Source organism: Micropterus dolomieu, linkage group LG22 (genome assembly GCF_021292245.1).
Source record: "Micropterus dolomieu isolate WLL.071019.BEF.003 ecotype Adirondacks linkage group LG22, ASM2129224v1, whole genome shotgun sequence".
NCBI lineage: Eukaryota > Metazoa > Chordata > Actinopteri > Centrarchiformes > Centrarchidae > Micropterus > Micropterus dolomieu.
Window position 1 is genome coordinate 5,117,704 of NC_060171.1, and position 20,680 is coordinate 5,138,383.

Below are 20,680 nucleotides of genomic sequence, written 5' to 3' on the forward strand. Positions count from 1 at the left end.
AACTATTGAGCAGCAAGAAAACATTTAAATTTTTTCTGGATTTGCTGCATTAATTTACCCTTTACATCAGTGCTTACCTTGAATGTTACCTCACATCAAACTAAATACCACCCAGACTAAACCCTATGTAAATTCGAACATATGATAAATTAACAGCTTATACATCCTAGAGGCTGAAACATCTTGGCACACATCCAACATGATATATCATGAACTGATAAGACAGGCCCAATATTTACCTAAAAATACAACAACTGTTGATAAAGATACCAATCACCCTGATATAAGTCAACATATAGGTACATTGACAATTTCCACTGTATCAAGAAAATGGTACACATATACTAGAGATAGGGTGAATATTTTTTGAGAAAAGACATTTAACATTTCTGGGTTTTGATACATATCAGAAATGACAAAGATTTTGCTTTACTTCACATGGTAAAATAAAAGTGAGTGTTTATGATAAATGAGCTTTCGGCAGATGGTAACTAATGGCCATTTATTAATCCATTGAAGGAAGTCCTGGTGGCCTTCGTGGACAGTAATCAGACGTTTTACAATCCAAACTTATTTGGACATGATATCATAGAGCATAAAAATAAGGTTAATCTTTCTCAGGTGACTTATGACCTACAGGGTGACTCCATATTTTTCCCCTTGTCTAGGGGGGCAAACCGCCAGTTTAGAACCACTGCTGCTCTCTCAAACTTACTTCCTTTATTTTCCACTAGGAGGAGACACATCCTCACAGTTATAAAATATTTTGCAAATGCCCAGACCTGCTGCTACAACCCCTTATTCGGTTTGACACTCTTATTTAAGCACCTACCTGAGATCAACAAAGGCAGCGGTTTGAACAGTCTGATTTCTGAACATATAATGCAAAATCCTTTACAACAGCATTTGGTCTATGAGGGAATTAAAATACACCAAAATCCAGAAATGCAATACAAAAAATAAATCGTAAAATATGCAAATTAAGTACTATTTTATTACAAGTTTTATGTGGTTTTTGTGTGTAGCTGAGATGTGGTGACTGCCATCATACAACACCAAAGGCCAACACCAACCTCATCTTTCAGAAAATCAATGAAACTATAGATCTAATGCTTGACAACACTGGTAGCCATAGTGGCTCCTAGCCTGGGGGTCGTGTAAAAAGCTAAATCTGATGGGTAGTGAAATGATTAATGGGACAGAAGAAATAATGAAAAACATAGTTCTGCTAATAAAACATTCTCAACATTGCTCACAACAAAACCATCCTGGTTGAATAAGGGGGAAAATTATATCACCTGGATAAAGTAGAACTGGCTTTATCTATGGATTGTTGAAAAAATTAATAATAATATAAAATACTCAAATCAGCTACCACAGCTACCTAGGTACCTCATGGGTACATAGGTTTAAAGGCACATATGCGCGTTGGTACAGATACCACAGCTACCTATTGAATTGTTTACTCTTTAAAGAAGGTCATGTGATTTTGAGACTGAAGATACTGTCACCTGTCTAACTGCTGAGCCTCCTCTGTAGAGCAGTGAACGTCATCTGAAGAGCAATCTGAAGTCAACCATCCTAAACTGGATCTCTGACATTCCTCGGTGACTGATGCTGTGACTGACAGGCCTTCTGAAATCAATGGTAGTCTGTCACCCTGGCAGAGTTGATGATGCCCTGAGGTATAATGTGACAAGTCAAGAGTTTTACTGTGCAGATTATTTGCAGAAGGAACAATCTAAACATGTGAGAGTTGTTAGCATTGTATCACTTGAGGGCAGACCATGTTTTGGCCTGCATTTATATAACAGAATCCAGTATTGGTGGACTTATCATGTAAGTCCAGCTAGAAGAGATGTGCAATGAATCTGTCTTTACATTAGAGAGTATGAATATTTTGTATGCATGATATGTATTATTAAATGTGATGTATTCTTTTGTATTAGCTGTAGATTGGGCAATAGCAAAGGTAGCGCCAGTAGCAGAGGTGAAAGCAACAGCATGGATAGTATTGATATGCATTAGTATTTATGTTAGTAGTAGTAGTAGCAAAAGTATGGGAGTTCTAGTGATAATATTAGCAGAAATTTCATCAGCAATAATAATAATAGTTGACTTTTTAATATTGTTTCATGCTATGTCGGTTCCACATTGGCTTACAAGATACCACAAATGACTACAAATCAGATCCAGTGCGAGCACATTTAGACAATACTACAAAGTGCAGTGGTGGAATGTAACTAAGTGCATTTCCTCAAGTACTGTAGTTAAATACAATTTTTACTTACATGTAGTTTATTAGAGTATTTCAATTTATACTTCTACTCCACAACTTATGAGAGGCAAACATTTTAGTTTTTACTCGACTACATTTGTCTGACACTTCTAGTTACTTTTCCCCGTAAGAAAACATGATAGGCTTATATGAGATAATGCAGTACTGTGCTACTAATCTACCCAGTGGTATACAAAGTATCTAAAATGGCTCCACATTGTCGGACTACAACTTCAAAATATACTTAGACCATTTGTTAGTGATAAAAACAGACATAAAATATCAAAGGTGCCGTTCAGCATACGGAGTACTTTTAAGTATATTTTGATGATTCAGATCCTTCTGTACTTTATTTAAATAACATTTTGAATTCAGGAGTTTTACTTGTAACCGGTCGAGGCAGATGGCCGCCCACCCTGAGCCCTGGTTCTGCTCGAGGTTTCTGCCTCTTAAAGGAAGTTTTTCCTTGCCTCTGTCGCCTAGTGCTGCTCTTGGTGGGAACTGTTGGGCTTCTGTAAATAACATCATAGAGTACGGTCTAGACCTGCTCTTTTATGAAAAGCGCTGTGAGATAACTGTTGTTGTGATTTGGCGCTATATAAATAAAATTGAATTGAATTGAATTGAATTTGTAAACTTTGGTATTTCTACTTTTAGTAGAATAAATAGTAGAAAGTAAAAGATTTGTGTAGGCCTACTTCTTCTACCACTGACATTTTGACTGATCAAGTAGTCCATCTTGCCTTCTTTTCCACACTTTTGAAGCAAAGTTAGCTGACTTAAGTGCTAGCTAACAAGTCTTTTTATTATAGTTAACTATTAATTCATATGTTTCACTGCACTGTAACTTTTATTGTCCTTTTATTATGTGTTTTCAGTTATCTGATCAATTTTAACTTATTTTTATCTCTTATTTTATTAGACTCTTTTTATATGTCGTTTTTATATTGGCTTGTTTCTTTTATAACTTGCTTTAATGCTGTTTTATGTCTTATGTATCACTTTAAATTGCCTTGTTAAAAGGTGCTATACAAATAAACTTACCTTGACTTAAGCGCATCAGTATTATACAAACATTCCAATTGTTAATTTTCTGTACACCAGAATATTTTAACGTTTTGTCACGATTTTTAAAACTAGATTTTAACTCAGGACACTGTTACAACATGCAGCCTCAAGATAAAGTAAGAATGCAGGTATTGCCTTAAGGCTCCTGTATTGTCTGTTTATAATGTGCTTTAGTGGTGCATACAGTATAAACAAACACATTTCCAATTAAGTGAATTACCGCAAACTAATTGTCATTAGTTCAGTTGTAATTCCAGCTTTGCCAGTGGTACAGAAACAATGATAAGAGCAGGTAGTTAGTAATTAGTGGGCAATACACAAGTGGCTGTTTCTCCTGTCCTTTTGAAGTTCTGTTTAAAATAACAAAGGAGTCTATGTATGGATGAAAAGTTTTGAAATCCAAAACTGTTTCTGGCAAATCCTTCAAAACATTGTTGATGTTTAATCAGGGCGACACTTTGGCAGAACATGTTGACTGTAACGTTTGGGAGGGAGAATGTGCTAGATGGGTTGACAGCTCCATGCAATGCTGAAGTCGTCAAGTCTCTGGATGACTCATTGAGGCATCTGACGTCGAGCAGGTTCTGAACAAGAGTGCCATTCTCCATGATGCTGGGTGCCAAGTGTCAGGGTTGTGACCCCGACCACAAGCTGGTTGGACCGGATAGGACAGTGAATCAGAGAGGGGTGAGAGGCAACTCTGTCATGTACCCCTTCCCAAAGTGTAGACATTGGATTTTCTGCGTCTGGCTGCATGGATACAGAAGTCTCTTCTTCTTCTTATCTTATGCGTGTTTCCATTTGTCAAATGTTTACTATCATTTTTTATTAAACAAATTGTTATGGTCAGTGTTTGAAGAACTGGCTACATCAGTGTGCATTCTGACCATTCTTCTGTAACATGTACACAATAGGTGTCTCAGAGAAGGATGTCAGGAAACAGCTTCCTCAGTACGCTGTGCATTGTGCTGGGTATGTGCTACTAATTCTTCAAATACCCCAGGACAAGGATGATTGGTGTAGAATGAAAGATAAACATTAATACACCAAGACAAGCACTCTATTGACTGAATGTTCAGTACAATGTGACGCTTTCAGTCATATTGAAACTGAAAACTGTACTCGAAGTATCAAATGTAACCATACTTGTGCCAGAATGGAGTGCTATATTCTGTTGTTGCAGATGTGTGTGTGCTTAAAGTGAAGCTAATGCATGTAGTGTAACATGTAGAGTAATGTAATGTAAACATTAATGTTAAAATAAATATATAAGTATATCTTTATTTCTCCAGCTGTCAAATAAACAAAATGAAGTATAGAGTACCACATTTCCCTGTGAAATGTGTGACGTAGATGTTTAAATTAGCACAAAATGGAATAACATAAGTAAAGTACCTCAAAATGGTAAAAGATGTAACTTTAACTGTAAAAACAAATGCTGTCCAGACATGTTTTAAAACATAAAAACACTCTCTGATATGGATTTTCAACAAAAAAGTTTCCACATCACACTTTAAGTAAGTTGCATACTGGACCATAAAAGGCCTTCAAACATGCTCATGTGTGCACGTGTTAAACTCAGATTTAAGGTGAGCACCTTCCTCCTTCAGTGGATTAATGTGAAAACAGCCTTCTAGTGTCAAACTCTGCACACACACCAGTCTGCACAGTGAAGCTCAAACAACCAAGTGAAAAAAACAATTAAGCAAAACATATTTTTGAATTGTGAGAGATTTCTACTACGGCACTAAACCTTCGAAATCAAATAACCGCATTTAAGCTATGCTCTTTAGTTGTGTTCATTACGTAGAATCTTGAATATGGGACCAAAAAAAACAGTGATTGCTGCCTTTCAGTATTTAGTAGAAGCACCTGCTCCCCCGACTCCACGGTCATGAGATAGTGGGTGGACAGAGAGAAGCAGTGTAAGGGAGAAAGTGAACGGCATACATCGAGCTAAACTGAAAGGAAGAGAGGTTAGATCTCGGGGGCAGACAGAGCAGCGCTGACTTCAGATCAGCAGGGATGGTGACTGAACAGAGGTCTAGTTCAGCTACTGGCAGCCCCTCAGGGACAATCAGACAGAGATGTGGCCCAGATCCCAGCTCTCCTCCTCCCTCTCGTCCTTCCCTCTATTTCAATCCCTCTCTGTTAGTAGAGTCACTATCTAGACCTTCCATGTCGTCCCATTTGAAGCTCAGGCCAGGATATGGGATCTAGGGCTCGCTGTCTGACTCTTTTTATTGCTTTCCTGTCTGCCTGCTGGCCGACCCAGCTTCAGAGCCACAGCACACAGGACCCAGTGATGGCCGCCTGGCTGCCCTCTCAGTCCGCTACGTCCTCATCGACAAAAAGGGAGTCATTGTGCCTGCTGTGCGTCGCAACAATGAGCGAGTTAATACGAGCCAAGTGTTCCCACAGGATTGAGGCGTGGGGGGGTGGGGGCCTCTGGCTCAGGGACTCTGCTGCTGCTCCCCGACTCCAGCCCCATCCATCAGTGTCTGTCCCATCGTCTCCGGTTGCACCACTTTCTCCTCCTCTGATGGTCGTCATTTCAGCTCGGGTCTGAAATCCCTGCGTGCCCTTGCTGCAATGGATACTGTGGACATTATGAGTTTATGGGTCTTCTACGAATTACTTCCGACACATGCAGAAAATATTGTGCAGCTACAGTAATTTATTCCCAGTGATGGAATGTAACATACATACGTTTACTCAAGAACTGTATTTAGTACAATTTTAAGTTACTTGTGCTAGTACAGCTCAGTATTTCAATTTTGATTGAAGAGGAACTCCAGCAATTCAATATTGCACTTCCAACAAGTCCTCCAAATTAAACAACAAAATATGTTGTTTGTACATCTATTGTCCATCTGATCTGACGCCTCCATCATCTGGACTCTGGGTTAAAATTACTACTTCGGTAAACAACCTTTGTGATCATGGTTACAATAATAAACATTTGGTTATGTTTATGGAAGAATTGAGGTCATGCTTTAAAGAATAATGAAATAGGAAACAAAAAGCAGTCTCCAGTGTTAAAGTCTACTGTTCCTACTCCATACACTGACTTTGTCTCAAGACAAAGATATGATAATGTCCAATCTCCAAGACAATGTTTTTGTGCTGAATCGCTTGTTCATCATGTGCAAGAGACTTCCTCATATTGGAATTCACATATGCCACAGATGTTTCTCAGGTTCTAACATCATTTGAGATGCTGATTTTGGTGGGAGGGTTATCCATAAACTCTTTGCCTTGTATCAATACTTCCCCCTGTGGTGGACAATAACAACAAACATGATTAATCACATTATGTGTTCGGGTAGATTTATGCCAGCTGCTCGTAAACAGTACAGTCTGTGTCTGCAAGGTACACTTCTACGGATACACGGAATGGATGAAATGGATCAAAAGGTCACTGACAGTGCAGGTTGACAATGGAAGGACACTGTAAAGATGTGGTCTAATAATGGAATCATGTGAGTATGACAGAAAGTGTGACAGAAAGCTAAGAGGATCAGTATTAAAGGAAAATTCTAGCTTTGGTCTATTTTTCAACAAATGTCATGAAAGGACCAAAACTAACAATGTGTTAGTCCATCTTTCAATACTTTCTGACTTCCCCAGCCTGCCTGTGGCACTAGGCCCAAGCCCTTTCGTGCTGAAGACATACTGTAAATGGGGTCTCAGTAATATCCTAAAACAACTGGACACAATAAACAAACATTACTCAAACAGTAGTATAATGTGCTTTTATTGGGGACTAGTTTGGTGCTCCAGTGAGTATTTGGGACAGCAGGATTGTGTTAGTGGGATGTAGTCAAAATACACTACTGTGTGTTCATGGTAATGAAGGAACGTGTCACCAGTGTAACAGTGTGGCTCACTGATGTGTTTTTAATAGTTTTTGGATACCAATTCTTTAATAAAAGTAGTCCAAAGACGTATTAATCAGGTGGATTAGAGACTCTAAATTTACCAATACTGTAGGCATGAATCAGAGTTTCCTCTGTCTGTGTTTATGAGCATCTTGTCATGGTCGTTACAGTTGGCTCCAGCCCACCGGCTAATCAAAATCAGGCAGGCAGCTAGAGAAAAGAGTCAATCAAGTGTGACCTTAGTCTGCACTGCAGAACCGTTCAGCCTGGCTCAACACACTGTACAGACAACTTGGCCAAATGTGTATATCTGCAGTTAATGCAGTTCTGTGTTCACAACTTGATAAGACATTACGAGTTAAAGATTATACTAAATACTAGTTTAAACACTAGAAACATCAACGCCCCCTCTTCGTGATGGGACAGGGAACTTTGAATTCAGCTAGAACCCTCAGCAGCACTATTTTACCTGATGACCAGAATGTAGGTAACACAGAAAAGAGCTTTATTACATTACATTATTGTGTTTCACATGTGTGTTCGCAGTGTTTAGCATGACATCAAACAACAGACAGCTGGTATGCATACTTGTGTTTCCGGCCCAACAGCTCATTTAAGTTCCATGCTCTGTATAGGATTGACTGCAGTGCCTGCCAAGAACCGCAGACTGAGATAACCTACTGTGTTGCACAAGCGTCAGATACACAACATAAATGTAACTTTGACAAAACATTAACTGTTATTAAGTGTCTATCTCAAGCTAGTTTCAAGTTGGTGCAAGTTGATTTTTATAGTGCAGTGAAGAAGGAAATTAATATATAGTCATAATAGCATGGTTTAGAAAGTTCCCAGCAACAATGTAAAGTACAATTAATTAAGTAAAGTTAACCATTTGAGTTGTCATATAAGTAAAAGAGTTCACTTCTCTCAAAATGTGATCAATTTACATATCTGAAAGATTTTGTTGGATGGAAATTATCTTCCTTACCAAAAATATCTGCATTAGGCATTTGGTCACGTGCTTGAAACATCCTATTTTTACTTTTTCCTGACAGACGACCTTTTGTGGTCAAAGGAATAATGATTTACCTCTCTTAAAAGCAAAGACAGATGTAGCACAATGTTGTTTATGGTCCACAAAATCTCTGAGGGCTGAATGCAAAGTGTTTCTTATAAACCATATCACAATCATTACCTCATTAAGTAGTTTAGGTTGTCTAAACTTTAACACAATCTTAAACGAGTAATTTGCAGATTTAGCTTTGCACTCCTATGATATGGTTGGACTCACTGTGGACCAAAATAAAATGATAAAAGGATCAAAGTCGGTGCAGCAGAACCACAGATAGCATCTATATTCCACGCATTCTTCTTCATTGTCTGCCTACATTACCCACAATGCAATTAGACACCTTTACCAAACATACAGTGCAACCTCTTCTCTTGTACAAAGAAAAAATAATAACAAATAACACCAATAACCAGCTCACAAATATCATTAAACCAAATTTACTTCCCCCAAATCACACACTGAACAAATTCAACTTTCTCATCCGAAGAATATCAGCTCTTATTTTACCTTTTATTTCTTTGAGAGATTAAAAAGAACATCAATTTCAGTAAAACAACAGTATTTCCTTTTTTATATAACTAATTTCTCATAACTATGCAACTTTTATTTCTCACGTCTTATGCGCCCAGTCGCATTTAACCAACTGAAACACCTTCTCATTAGAGTCCAACATCAATAAGAATATCAATCTTCTCCAACTTCAAGAATGAACCTTCAAACTGATATTTACTACACATTTGATATGTGTCCTTCACCCCAGCACAACTTAGTTTATTGTTTTTTGTTGTTTATTTCATTTGTTTATGTAAATCATTTCAGAAAGCAACAAAAAAAAACAACACTTTGTTGTTTGGATATGAGGGCTTGTTGGCAGGCATCTAATTCCTGTGCAGAACTGGCAGACAGTGAATTCATGTAGAGATACTTGCAGTGTAACTACCATGGAGTTTGATAGGGGACTTTATTTTCATGTTTTCATATCAGTTTCTTAGTGACAAAGAGCAAAGAGTTTCTTTTCAGAGCTCTTTTCAAGTCACAGTGAGAAATCAATAGAGCAGGCAAAGTTAGAGCCATAAGAAATGTACTGTATTCAATAAAAGGGCATGACTCTCACTTTGGTAATCACTATCACTGTTGCACCGAGAATCTCTTTCTCTGGGAACCTCTCAGGAGAAGGTTTTTACCAAAACAGTACAGTGCAACAGATAAACACAAACTTATATACTGATATACTTACTGTATGTCGTTTTAATGCTTTAATAGTGAGTTGCTGTCAACATTTCAATTCATTAGGGAGTTGTTTAAACTTAAAACAGGCATATTTCAACACAACACATGTGTGTGTCTAAATCATTTTTTCCATTGCTGCTTCCATACAGCTGGTGAAAGTCTTGTACATCACACGGTTATGTTCATTGTTAGCACTGGTTGTCGATCGTGCATCATTTGACCTAAATAGAGACTTAATAACCTCATTCTGGATGAACAGGCTGGATCAGCGTCCGTTAATCCTAAATGCCACATCTGGGAGCTGAGAGGGCCCCTATCCTCTCTCTGCTTTTCTGGGATAAACAGACCCAGAGCTGAGAGATTTGAACTCTGAGCATCGACTCGTGTAAGATTAACAATAAGGCTTTTGGTTTGAATCCTTTGCATTTTGGTTTCAGTTTATAGGCTGTCAAATAAAATGACCTACAATGTGATTTCCAGAGAGGCACTGAAACATGCATTGTTTACAGCTGTACAGGTACATTTTTTTGTGCAAATGTGTAGCTGTATTGGGCTATGACAGGAGGTGCCAGGAGTTTGACTCCGTTATGACATCTGACGAGATATGTAAGATTACCTCGTGTTTTTCTATAAAAGTGCAGAGGAGGAAAGGCTCTTAGACCTTTCACAGAAATAAAGTAGCCAATTCTATGTATTATGTATTCTTAAGTACAATTTTGAGGTCATTGTAAATCACTTGAGTATTTAACTGTTCCACTAAATAACACTTCTCCACTAGAAATATTGCATTATTTTCTTTTACTTGACTTTGTTAAAAAGACAGCTGTGGCGACTAGCTGTTTTGAGGGTTTAAAATTTTCAGCTACTAAAATGTGATGCATTGTTAGATGCAGAATTATATAAAATGAGCTCCACCCCAAGTATTGCTTACAGGTTGTATGAAAACATCAGCAACAATAATCCAATGATATAGCATATAATATACTTTACTATAAATTAGGATGTTCATGCTGTTATATGCACAACTCTCAGTACATTGGTACTTTTTAAATGAAGAAATGTTTCTTTCACCTCTGGAAACAGACAAGATGTAGCCCCCTAAAGCCTCAAAAACTGGTTCCATACTGTGGAACCTCTGTAGTGATGGAGTAGTTTATTTGTGGAGAAAGTTGACAGGATATATTTTTGGGGGGGTTGGGGGCCTTATGACATCAGTATTTTGTACATTCTTAAATAAACCAAATACATTTAAAATAGAAAAAAACGCCAGTGAGAGAAGGTTAAAATGTGTCTTCAGATAAAGGATCCAAAACATTCCCAAATGGCTTTAAATCAGCTTTGTTCACCTGTTTTGCAACGTCTTTATTCACCTTTGTCATGTTATTGGTGCACTGGTCCCTGGAGGTCCCTGAGCCCCCGTTGGGCACCACTCACTGGCTTATTTTATAGCTACAGAGGCCGACAAATGCTGTTGTCAATCAGTCTGTCGAGACGCACCTCCTTTCCAGTTGGGAACGCACCGGGACTTCGCATCTGGATTTTACGCGTCGATCGGTCTACGCCTACAAGACAGCCCGCCTACCCCGCTGCAGCCCGCACACTCGGCAGTGGGCTTTTCACGGCGGAGACCCGTCGTCCTCTCCCCCTTTACAGCTCCTTCAAATTGTCAAATCTCGTCCTTCTTTCATTTTAATGGCCGTCCGTGGCGCGATTTGCATTCAGCAGCGCAATAGTTAATGAGTGCCGGATGAGCCCTCACTCCAGCAGACCGCTACAGTACGAAGATGGCGTCGGAGGGAGCCAGTGGAGAGCAGCCTCCTCCGGTACACACACTGGCAACCGCCGTGTTGGGAAGTGTCGACACGGTAAGACATGAGGGTCAAAGAAAATGCTAAAGCTACATGGGTGTTTTAGTCGGGGTCGCGTGGAAGTAGTCTCGGGGAAAAGAGGGAGAAATGCGGTGCGCATCTACTTCGCACAGGCTCGTGAAGCAACAGCGGTGGCCAGCAGGAGCCTCGCGACAGCGTCTGGAGAAAAACAAGGGGTTCGTGTTCGTTTCGGGCTGATAAATGACTCCGAAATGCTGTACCACGGCTCTCAAACAGGCAGGATGGGGTCTATCGCCAAATGTGAACATTAAAGTGATTTCTTTTGTTCGCCTCTACCCGCTGCTTTGAACATTCATCCCGCCGTCGTTACGTTATCCTGCGCCTGTCGCTGGCTACACAGGTTGTAGCTCATATATATATATATATATATATATATATATGTTAGACAGTAAATGGGTTACTAAAGCAGAGACTTGGAGCGAGCTGTCTGGCTGGCCGCAGGATAGTTAAATCTGGAAACAGAAGACGTGTTAAGGCTGGTGGCTCCCTGCTAAATGTGAAAACATTTCGTTCGACCTTTTCTTCACCCCTTTTTTTGCAAATGATATTCACATCGCTTGCAGAGCTGATTATGGCATGAAATGGTTATTTACTGAAGTGGTCCTCCACCAGTCAGTCCTACATTAATCCTGGCAGGCTTCCATAGACTGTAACAGAGCTCACCTTACAAAGCTGAGACCTTCCACAGGTTCACCACTGGCTGTTAGAACAGAGGATTGACTCAAGTCACACTGAGGGAAAGTATTTCTTCTAAAAGTAGTCACTTGTTGTCACTAACTAGTGGTGAGCTTCACTGCTTTACACACACTTAGTTGTGATTTCTCACACTTGCCCTTTCGCAGGTTGCAGCATATGTGCCAGGGCAGCGACCACTGCTCTGTGCAAACTGATCAATCCATTGCCTTGGCCGCTGGGAGGGCCATGACGACTTTTCCTTCCTTTAGCTGGCTTCATGATGCAACGTGCCAGACTGCTGGTATTGACTCATTAACTAATGCAAAATGGGCACTGATGCTTTTGCCACTTGAGTTTTTTGTCCTTGTTCTGCTTTATTGAACTTAACCTTTGTACCACATCCATTGAAATCCCCCCCCCCCACCCCCAAAAAAGCACTTTGGATGTGAGATTGAAAAGGTAGGCTGGTGCAAATGTGTGGAGTTGCTGGAAAAGAAAACAGCCACAGTCCCTGAGGTGGGTGGATGGTAGTGTGGGTGTTGAGGTGGGGGTGAGCTGAGGAGATGGTAGAGAACGAGGTGGGAGAAGAGCTGCAGGGGTGGATGGAGGGCAGAGGCAGCACAGGGGAGGGGAGGGGGGGTGGAGGCTCTGTTCACCAGACACCTTTCTAAATTGGTCTTAATTTCAGTGACTCAGCTGGCATAGCTGAGAGTACCGTGTCAGCCACCCCCACTTTTCTGAGCGCACTCAGAACTGCCTCGAGGCTACTTTACATTTAGCGTCGAGGTGAACAGGTGCTCCGGAGACATGGGAGCCGGGCAGCTTCCTCAGTTCACCCGTCGATCTGCCGGGACGCTCTTCCTTCTCTGAGCTCCAGCCAACGTAAGGGGTCTTCCGCCTCCATGCCCACCCACCCACCATCATCATCATCATGCCCGCTGTGGTTAAATAAAGCACTTTGCTCTTTGCTCACCCCTGTCAAACTCTCTGTTGTTGGTCCGAGGTGGGGGAAGCTTCTTGTTTGTGAGAACTCTGAAGGACCGGTCCTTGTGGTCAGAGCTCAATGAAAGGCACTCTGATAGTAACCTCCCACTAATTTACCATAACACATGTTAGCAGGCACTTCGCATGTCTTCAACCTCTTCCGTTGAAGTTAAAGGAAAACAATCTATGTTGGTTGTTAATTTTATTTAAGCTGATGAGATCTCAGGATGTGTCACCATTGTGAGTCTCACAAGACATGAAACACTAGCTGTCAGATGATTAGACAATGTGTAAACTGACCTCCTAGTTAAAACCAGTTTGGAACCTGAATGCTTTCGAATCAGTTTCCAAATGTTATTTCAACATTTGCAGGTAACGAAAGGCTAAAATAGCTACCTGTAACCCAAAGAGGTCTAATCACCTGTTGTTGGCTTAGAAAGGCAGAAAGTCTAATTAAGATTCACAACCTGTAGCAATAACCTGAAAATGAGATCAAAGTGTATGAAATTAGTTCATTTAAAGTATCTGACACATTCAATTAACAGCTGTACCCTCCTGTACTTCACAAGGTACTTCCCTCAAATACTGAATGTTCTGATTCACAGCTATTATGTAGAGCAGATTAAAATGTAGTTCTGATGAATCAAAGTTCATCGGCTAATCATTTCTCCGGTGAGGAGTCGCCACTCGGTTGGTCCCCGTTCAACTGCAGTAAGCACACAGACCATTTGTGGTTCTACGTCGGTGTTACAGAGTGACGTGTCTTTTCACTCACAATATTTGTTGAATACAGACACCAGCTGCACGTTAACCAGAGAACAGACAAACATTTAATTTAGCAGTTACAGAATTAATGTTAAATATTTACAGCTGATCTGATCTGCTCCTGCTGATGTCTGTCATTCTCACCAGATACAGCTAAAAATGAGAATGCTAGAGTGACCAGAGATGAAAGGTTTGATGAGTGATATGTTGGCACCGGATCTTAACGAATCCATGTATTTTGCTCCAAATATAGAACCAGAGCCCATTCCTACTGTAAACAATAATCTAGTTTAGCCATATTTAGATGAAACTAAAGGAGAGCCACCACAAATTGTTGGTTTTAATCTGTCCTTGCAAAAAAAAAGTGCAAGTACAGTAGGTCAAAGTTGACGCAAAATCTAGTGAAAGTTAACGTTAATTCATAATTTCTCTCACTTCCAAGTGAGTTTGTTAAAGCTGGTCTGATTGCCTGACTGCTTGTGCTCCGTGTATTGTTATACTCAGAAATAAAGTTTGCAAGCAAAATATTATAACTGATAGCAACAATAGCCAAAAATACAAAAATTAGACACAGGTTCTAATAATAAAAAAAAAAAAATAAGAACCAAGCTACCTGTCCAGCCCCATCTTCAAACCTTGCCCTGTCTGGCACTTAATTGTGTGATGGAAGCCTAAGGCCCCATCCACACTACTGCATTTTAGTTTACAAACGGAGAATTAAAACGAATACGATCTCCGTCCACACCAGCGTTTCCGCTGCGTTTTTGGAGTTGATCTCCGTCTACATTAAAACGACTGAAAACGCACAGCTAGGACCCGTTCAGGTGCACTGGGCATGCGCGTGCCAGTGTAAACATGAAGCCGATGGTCTATTCCGTAGTTTCAGAAGATTTGGCGGAAGAAGCATCATGTTTCTGCTCTGCAAGACCCAACCAGAGGGCCGAGCGTGAGCGGCTGCGTCATCGTTTCTAAAGTCCTCCGTTTTGGCCTGTCTTCACTAAAACGCCCTCCGGTGTTTTGAAACACAAAACGGGGTCGGCAGCGTTTCCAAACTTTGTTTTAGGTCTTCGTTTTCATCCTTGTAGTCTGGATGGGAGATGCAAACGCAGCAAAAGGTCTTTGTTTTAATTCGTCATTTTAATGTAGACGGAGATCAACTCCAAAACGCAGTGGAAACGCTGGTGTGGACGGAGATGGTATTTGTTTTAATTCACTGTTTGTAAACTAAAACGGAGTAGTGTGGATGGGGCCTAAGAGTGGTCACCAGTGGTTATGTAGGACATGCTGCCATGTTGGAGCAGTGCTGTAATGTTATCGCTTCTTCCTGACAACAAGGAAGAATTTCTTCCAAATTTCAACTAAGCAAGTTGGAGAGGTCATCAATTACACATTTTTGGTTTTGTTTGTGGTGCTCCAGCTAGCGTTACACCGATCTGATTAATAGGCGCCGGCGCCGATACTGACCTGATTAAATGGATCAGGTATCGGCCATGACTTGACTAATCTGTGAGCGTTTCCACTATCAGTTACATTAATACAGGCTCCACTTTTTAGTGCCTCTCTGGTCTCTTGTGTAAAAATTCTTACAATGATGTCCATGTAGTGAAGTATCTGCAACTTCCACAGCAGAGCTGAAACAATTGGTCAGTTAGCCAATAGACAGAAGATTTATAGGCAGCTATTTTGATTGAATCGATTAATTGTTAAAATTCCCATAACTCTGTTGGTCCAGCTTCTCAATTTGGGAGATTTATTTTTTTTTTTTATGTGATAGTGAGCATTGAATACATTTTTTGGAGTTTGGACTGTTGCACACTAATAAACAATTGAAAGACTGGGGAAATGAGATTGTCTTAGATTTAATTGAATAAACGATCTGTTGAGAAAATAAAGTGAGTTGCAGCCCTAATCCACTTATTCCAAGAGTGAACAGTGATCCATTTGAACCAGTCCTCATGAAAACAGATATCTCAAAAACCTAGAAAAATGAAATCAAAACTGTTAGATACCAGAAGAGGTAAATGAGACAGTGTGTGTTTTATGGTCATTTAGTTTAACTGACCATTTATTTAATTGTGAGAACGCCCAAGTTGTTGGCATTTTCCTCAAAACCATTGGTAACCTCTCACAGGCTGTCGTATCACACAGTTTTGTGCTCGCAGTAACAGGACATGAATCTGTGAGGAAACTTACAGTCCTAAACAAGCTTTTGCCAGCAGAACAGTGGAGGAACTTGCACAGAGCGAGCATTTCCCTTCCCTTGTGGCCCGGAGTAGAATGACACAGGCCTTATTAAGTGGACCGGGGCTAACAGCGAGCCTCTGAGTGCCGGCCAGGCTGCTCGTGCCCTTGGCGCACAGCACACGGCTCATGGAACAAATTAGTGTTCACTTCCCTCACCTGCTCACTGTGCAGAAATGTCAGAGAGAAGCAGCCCCCCCCCCCACCCCCACCCTCACCCTCACCTCACCTCACCTCACCTCACCTCACCCACCGCTCGTGGCCCCAGTGACAGAACAGCTCAGGGCTCAGGGTTGCTGTCAATCAAGGCTCCCTGTGTCGTCCAATTCACTGAGTGTTGAGAATGCTGCCGGGAAAAAGGGGGCTCAGGGATCGATTGGAAGGCTCGATGCGAGTGAATCAATCCCTTGGAAGCTCTTGTGCTTTTATTTCCAGGCTTGTCGTGATAGCATCAGAAGAAAAACGTGGTTTGACTAAACTGAAACATGTGATTGACGCAACACTTTCCAGCTCCTTGGTCTGAAGAAAAAGGTCCATATTAGAGTGAGCAGGCAGCAAGGGTTCTTAATAAAAAAGTGAGATTTTTCGCCACCTGTATAGAGAATGTTTTTCTGGCAAAAAGAAAGCTGTTAAAAGATGGCATGTTGGCCTGTTTGTAAGGATTCATTAACTCTGATCCCATTGTCTGAGCATGCACCTTTTCCCCTTACTGTGAAATAAACAATGTCACAGGAGTGTATAAATGACCCATAAAAAGTATCAGCTTGTTGAAATCTTACACTGGCCTGTTCAAAGTCATATTCTGTGCGAGGGACCTCTGGAGACTCCTTGATGAAATGGAATAATCCTGGCTGAGATTGTGATCTAGGCTTGTAAATCAGGCCTTAATGGCTGGCTGACAACTGAACGTTGTTGGAATGAACAGGTAGCAATCTGAATGTTGTGCACCGGAGGCCGAAACGCTCTTCACTTCCTCCTTTTGCCTGTTTTATTGAACAAAGCCTGGTAAAAAGCTTCCAGATATTTGTAATGCAGCTGGATGTGGCTTTCTCAGCAGATGGCTGCAGTAGTCGCCAGCACTGTAATTGGAAATTCTTTTTTCCCTGAGCTCCAGTGTTATCTTTTGGCATCTCTACGTGAAGTTACTTCTTGTTTTTTTTGTTTTGTTCTACAGCCAAGAATTTTACTTATTTTTCTCACTTAGGTTTTGCCTTGAGTGAGTACAATGCCCTTCAAGGTACCTTAACATAACAATTTGACGCTGTGCTTTGGAATGTCAACTCATCAGATGCTGTTGTCCTGTTCAGAGAAAAAAATCTGTCTCACTCTGAGGAATCAGAGAAGAATAGGACTCGACTGTATTGTCCCAAAATCATGATGTCTTGAGAAAATTTCCTCTTGGTTTATTGTTGAATTTTACATTGTATGTCTAGAAAGGACAAACATTTGTCACATTTCTGGTGTTTTGTCTCTCAGTGACTTTTCTTAGATCTAATTTCTGTGCAAACCGTTTTTTAAAACTGGAATTGTATTGCATCCTTAAATTTAACAACAAAACACATAAAACAACACAGTGTTGGAAGAAGTTCTCAGATGCATGTTTGTAACCTGGGCCCTATCTGTACATATTTTGGTGTTTAGGGCTAAACAGTATAGCACATTCCCTTACATCTGGAGACTTTGTAGTTCGGGGTATCTCTGTAGCACCACAGTGCTTCATTTAAAATGGTATGTTGTGACAAACACTTAAGGCAATTTGGATATTGCACTTGGCCATATTGTGATTTTGAGGACTCTGATTTATTGTTCAGCTCTAGTCTGAATCAATAAATAGGTCAAATGTTTTATAATTGGTCCAGTAGATCGCCTTAGCCAGCAGCTGGAAAACATATTGCAGTGACTACAACATAATCCTTTAGTGAGACTTTTGTTTCAGAGCTGTATGTTAATATACTGTACATTTGGGCTGCAACTGACAGATCAGTTTTTGTTAATTATTAATGTCTCAATTAATTTCTTGAACTGATGAAAAAGTCCTGTGAATATTTCCAAGAGACCAAAGTGACATCTTTAAATGTTTTTGCTTTTCAATTTACAAAGATATAAAAGAGAGAAACATTTCAGAAGCTGAAACCAGTGTTTGTATGGTAGTAAAAATGACTTAAATGATCAATCTATTATTAATCAATTTAATTCATTGTTTCAAGTCTGCAGTGTATATACAGTATTTTTAAAAAAAAATTAATATTACTATTACTGATGCATTAACATACAAGCAACATTACAATGCCGGAGCTGGGCTTTAAGGAGCGTGTTAAAACTACAATAATACACCTTTTCTTGGTTTGAAGAAGGTGATTTGCAGACAGTCACACTACAATACTGCACCCTTTCTATAAGCTGACCTCATGTATGTACCGTAAAACCATTAATAGCCATTAATAGCAGAGTCCCAAATAGCTGCCTACCTATTTTACTGACCTGGTGTGGAAACACATTTTGACCAATAAACACAGGTCCCCATTAAACACCTGGTCTGGTTTTTATATAAGTTCTTTTGATGTATAAAACCTCTTCAACCCCGCCGGGTTGCCCGCTTTAGCTGTTTCTAAGCTGCTTAGATTGTTATAACAAATATTAATATTTAAGCTTATGATCAATATGTCAGTATGGACATCCCGTTACCTTTGAAGCACTCTTTAAGTCCAAATGTGTCGTTTCTTGATTATTTATATTCCTTTAGTCTGAAGTGTCCACCGATCACAAGAATCAAAACAGCTTTTCAGAAAAATTCATTTTCAATCCAATCATGTGAAGTCCATCGTTCTGTCTGTATTTATGTATGTAAAATCTTAATCTACAAAATAACTAGTAATTTAAATTGTCACACAATTACACACAACCCTGGCACCATAGAATAGAGTAAAAATGTGTGTCACAAAGTGATTCACAGTCAGAAGAAATCAGGAAGTTGCTGATAAAACGTGTCTTTGTCCTGTTCATAGGACAAAGGCACGGATGCAGCACACAGCCGTTTTTGCTTTTTATAAGTAGACCGGAAAAAGCTTTTAATTGACATGAGGGGAAGCATGAAGTGGTCTGGTCACTCCCAATTAAAGTCATCTCCACCCGTTAGCCCAGCGGTCGCAACTGACCAAATAGGTGCTTAATGACCTAGCTAAATGTAATTAGACCTTAATAGCTTCGAGATAGGACGGGACATCTAGCCTGATATAAGGGCTGCACTTAATGAGACCAGTTGGAGACGGGAAGTAAGTGGCAAAGTAAGTTTTTGTATGTACTTGCATAATACAGCAGTAGCATAACCAATTAATTTACCATCATGTGCAGTATGTAACATTTTAATGAGTAATCATATCTGGCTTGCAAAATAGCATTGCAACAGTTTGAAATGTCACCTTGACAGGATACCTTGAAATGGACACATTTTCTGAGTCTGACCTATAATTAAATGCTACAATAGTATGATAGCATGCTAATAGTATTATGCAGTGTTATCATGCTAGCATGTTTTTGTTGTTCTTGTGATATCAGTGGACTAGAAATTAGCTGGTGGAGGAACAGCTAGATGTTAACTTGCCAACGGTGTTGAAGTATTCCGATTTGCCACTGCCAAAGCAGTACATCCATAGTAAAAATACTCCATTACTAGTTTAAAAAAAAAAAAAAAGTCCTTTGTTCAAATACTTGAGTAAATGTACAGATTTTAACGTTGCTCTACTAAACTAACGTTAGCATTTTCTAAAGGCCTGGATATACTCTAGAACAGACATGAACAGCAGGGTGGACACTTTAATTCAGCATAAAGTTATTACACGTGTTAAGGCGGCTTGTAGTCTGCAGCTACTCGAACATGCAAGTAATTCAAGCAACTCCCACCATTCGCATGCCTACAAGCTAAATGTCAGCATGTTACAGCAGGTTGTTGACACTGTAACATTACACAAACATAATATTATGATTTAACTCAGGCAATATCTGGTCAAAGAATCATTTTAAAAAGCTGATACTTTTTGCTATGAAAACTGTTTCATAAGCATTTGCATTTATTCATTTGGCAGACGCTTTTTGTGCCTCAGCACTGAAACAAGTGCCACAGGGCTTGCAAGTGCATGAAGTAACATGTGCCTAGCAAATGACTGTTGTGTTTCCTTGTGGGTTGTTGTTTTTTGAGAAAGAGCTAGAGAAGAATTGAAAGAGAGCATATTAGGTGAGTAAGAACTCTCGTAAGAGGTACATAGTGATTTTTGAAGACCGAATCTAATTTCACCACAGAGGGAGAATACAGAAGAAAGCAATTTCGTGCCTCGCAGTGACTGTAGGACTAGCCTTTGTCCATTTTCACATTGTAGTGAACGAGAAGGCTCAGCTAAGAAGTTTGAAATTCGGCAATGAGTTGTTGATGGTGGCATTCTGACATGTTGTTTCTGGTCTGTGTTGCAGAAATGTGAGTTCAACATGGATAACCTGAGCAAGCCAGAGCTGCTCACCCTGCTGAGTATCATGGAAGGAGAGCTGGAGGCCCGCGACCTGGTCATAGAGGCCCTGAGGGTGAGTCCAGATGACACACTAACAC

The 20,680-nt window shown here is 40.1% G+C and overlaps 1 protein-coding gene across 1 annotated transcript in view; it reads left to right on the top strand.

Annotated features, from left to right (window-relative positions):
* The first annotated feature begins 11,008 nt into the window (after nucleotides 1-11,008).
* Nucleotides 11,009-20,680, top strand: part of LOC123961768 (cortactin-binding protein 2-like) — a 49,845-nt gene continuing 40,173 nt past the window's right edge. Inside the window, exons 1-2 of the mRNA XM_046037425.1 lie at nucleotides 11,009-11,394; nucleotides 20,548-20,655. Coding sequence (XP_045893381.1) covers nucleotides 11,314-11,394; nucleotides 20,548-20,655 — 189 coding nt within the window. The 5' untranslated portion in view covers nucleotides 11,009-11,313. The remainder of the gene's footprint in view (nucleotides 11,395-20,547; nucleotides 20,656-20,680) is intronic.